We start from the raw sequence: 2672 nt of genomic DNA, 5'->3' as shown, positions 1-2672 counted from the left end.
GAGCTTAAAGAGCTTAAGGATCAATTAAAAGATTTATTGGATAAAGGCTTCATCCGTCCTAGCGTATCCCCATGGGGAGCACTGGTGCTATTTGTGAAGAAGAAAGACAGGTCACTTAGGCTGTGCATTAACTACCGATAGCTTAATAAAGTGACAGTGAAGAATAAGTATCCTCATCCAAGGATAGATGATTTATTTGATCAACTACAAGGAGCACAATGTTTCTCTAAGATAGATTTGCGATCTGGGTACCATCAGTTGAGGATCTGAAATGAAGATGTACCAAAGACCGCATTTCGAACAAGGTATGGGCACTATGAGTTCTTGGTGATGCCATTCGGGCTCACAAATGCTCTTGAGGCTTTTATGGATTTGATGCACCGAGTGTTCAAGCCTTATTTGGACAAGTCCGTGGTAGTGTTTATTGATGATATCTTGATCGACTCGAGGAGTAGGGAGGAGCATGAGCAGCATCTTAAGATAGTGCTCTAAATTTTGAAAGTACATCGATTGTATGCCAAGTTCTCCAAGTGTGAGTTTTGGTTTGAATGTGTTGCATTCTTGGGACATGTGGTATCTAAGGATGGGGTACAAGTTGATTCAAAGAAAGTTGAAGTAGTGGAAAAGTGGCCAAGGCCAACATCAATTATGGAGATTAAAATCTTTTTGGGTTTGGCTGGCTATTATCATCGATTTGTGAAGGACTTCACAAAAATAGTCGCCCCTCTGACTAAGCTGACGCATAAGGATACAAAATTTGAGTGGCCTGATGCTTGTGAGGATAGCTTTGAGAAGCTTAAGGCATGTCTCACCATAGCTCTAGTATTAAGCCTACCACAAGGCATAGGGGGTTATACGGTATTCTGTGATGCATCGCGAGTTGGTTTAGGGTGTGTATTAATGCAGAAGGGGAAGGTGATTGTGTATGCATCAAGGAAACTTAAAAGGCATGAGCAGAATTACCCTGCACACGATTTGGAGATGGCAGCAATTGTGCTTGCCTTAAAGATTTGGAGACATTATTTGTATGGTGAGACTTGTGAGATATATATGGACCACAAAAGCTTGAAGTATATATTTCAACAGAAGGATCTTAATTTATGGCAACATAGGTGGATGGAGTTGCTAAAGGATTATGATTGGACTATTCTCTACCATCCCGGTAAGGCAAATGTAGTGGTGGATGCCTTTAGTCAAAAATCGATGGGAAGTCTGGCACATATCTCCACAAATAGGAGGTCCTTGATTAGGGAGATTCATAGCTTGGGAGACATGAGTGTGCATTTGGAAGTTTCGGAGGCAAATGCATTGCTAGCACATTTTAGAGTGACGCCTATCTTAATAGACCGGATTAAGGAAGCACAAAGTAAAGATGATTTCGTAGCTAAGGCCTTAGAGGACCCTCAAGGAAGGAAAGGGAAGACGTTTACCAAAGGCACAGATGGAGTGTTGAGGTATGGAACTAGACTTTATGTGCCGGACAGGGATAGACTGAGGAGAGAAATATTGGAGGAAGTGCACGTGACAGCTTATGTGGTACATCTAGGGGCTACAAAGATGTATCAAGATTTGAAATAGGTATATTGGTGGGAAGGACTTAAAAGAGATGCAGCTGAGTTTGTCTCCAAATGCCTAGTTCATCAGCAAGTTAAGGCTGAGCATTTAAGGCTTGCGAGGCTACTACAGCCATTACCAGTACCCGAGTGAAAGTGGGAGCATATTGCCATGGACTTTGTAATGGGTTTGCCTCGAACTAGTGGGGTCTATGACTCGATTTGGATCATAGTAGATCGGTTAACGAAGTCAACCCATTTTCTTTCGGTTAAGACTACTTACGGGGCTGCCCAGTATGCTCGAGTTTATGTGGATGAGATAGTACGACTGCATGGTATCCCCATTTCTATAGTATCTGACAGAGGAGCTCAGTTCACCAATAGGTTCTCAGGAAAGTTGCAGGAAGCGTTAGGCACTAAGTTGGACTTCAGCACAGCTTTCCACCCTCAGACTGATGGATAGTCTGAATGGACGATACAAACATTGGAAGATATGTTAAGGGCCTGTGTGATAGACCTTGGGGTCAGGTGGGATCAATATCTGCCCTTAGTGGAATTTGCCTACAACAATAGTTTCTAAGCTAGCATCCAAATGGCACCATTTGAGGCATTATATGGACGGAGGTGCAGGTCACCTATTAGATGGCTAGAGGTGGGAGAAAGGAAACTTTTGCGGCCTGAGTTGGTGCAGGATTGTCACTATCCGAAACCTCCCTCGGGCCCATGACAACCGCCGTGACGTCCCAATTGACACTCATTACCCAAAATGCCAATCAGAACCCCGCAACGCTTACATATCAATTTCTTGCCTTTTCTGTGAGCAATCGTTTTTAAACATTCCATTTTAAACAATTTCCAGTAGTTTCTTGCTCAAGTAAATCAAAAGACAAAAATATTTTAAAAGGATTTATAGATAAATATCACTATTCAAAATATTGATTAAAATATAGCATTTTTTTATATAAAACAATATTTATAGAAACACGTGTAAGAAATCTTTTGTAACGTGTAAGTAAAATAAATTCACACATACAAAAATTTACAAAGTTATAATGTACAATAATGGTTACAATGACAAGTGGCCCAAAATACACCCAGTGTTGGTGCTAGAAACCTACT

The 2672-nt window shown here is 41.2% G+C and overlaps 1 protein-coding gene across 1 annotated transcript; it reads left to right on the top strand.

Annotated features, from left to right (window-relative positions):
• Positions 1117 to 2016, top strand: LOC108661161. The gene is made up of 2 exons (XM_018117057.1): positions 1117 to 1559; positions 1758 to 2016. The coding sequence occupies exons 1-2, from the start codon at positions 1117 to 1119 to the stop codon at positions 2014 to 2016; spliced, it is 702 nt and encodes a 233-aa protein (XP_017972546.1).

The sequence above is a fragment of the Theobroma cacao genome, chromosome 3, assembly GCF_000208745.1.
Source record: "Theobroma cacao cultivar B97-61/B2 chromosome 3, Criollo_cocoa_genome_V2, whole genome shotgun sequence".
Taxonomy (NCBI): domain Eukaryota; kingdom Viridiplantae; phylum Streptophyta; class Magnoliopsida; order Malvales; family Malvaceae; genus Theobroma; species Theobroma cacao.
The sequence above is the reverse complement of the archived record's forward strand: the minus strand, read 5'-3'. Positions and strand labels throughout refer to the sequence as shown.

Bases quoted from the DNA above. Each gene is read 5' to 3' on its own strand.
- LOC108661161 (XM_018117057.1), top strand. From the start codon at position 1,117: ATGGAGTTGCTAAAGGATTATGATTGGACTATTCTCTACCATCCCGGT. The intron at 1,560-1,757 runs GTATCAAGATTT...GCCTCGAACTAG, and splicing joins CATCTAGGGGCTACAAAGAT to TGGGGTCTATGACTCGATTT.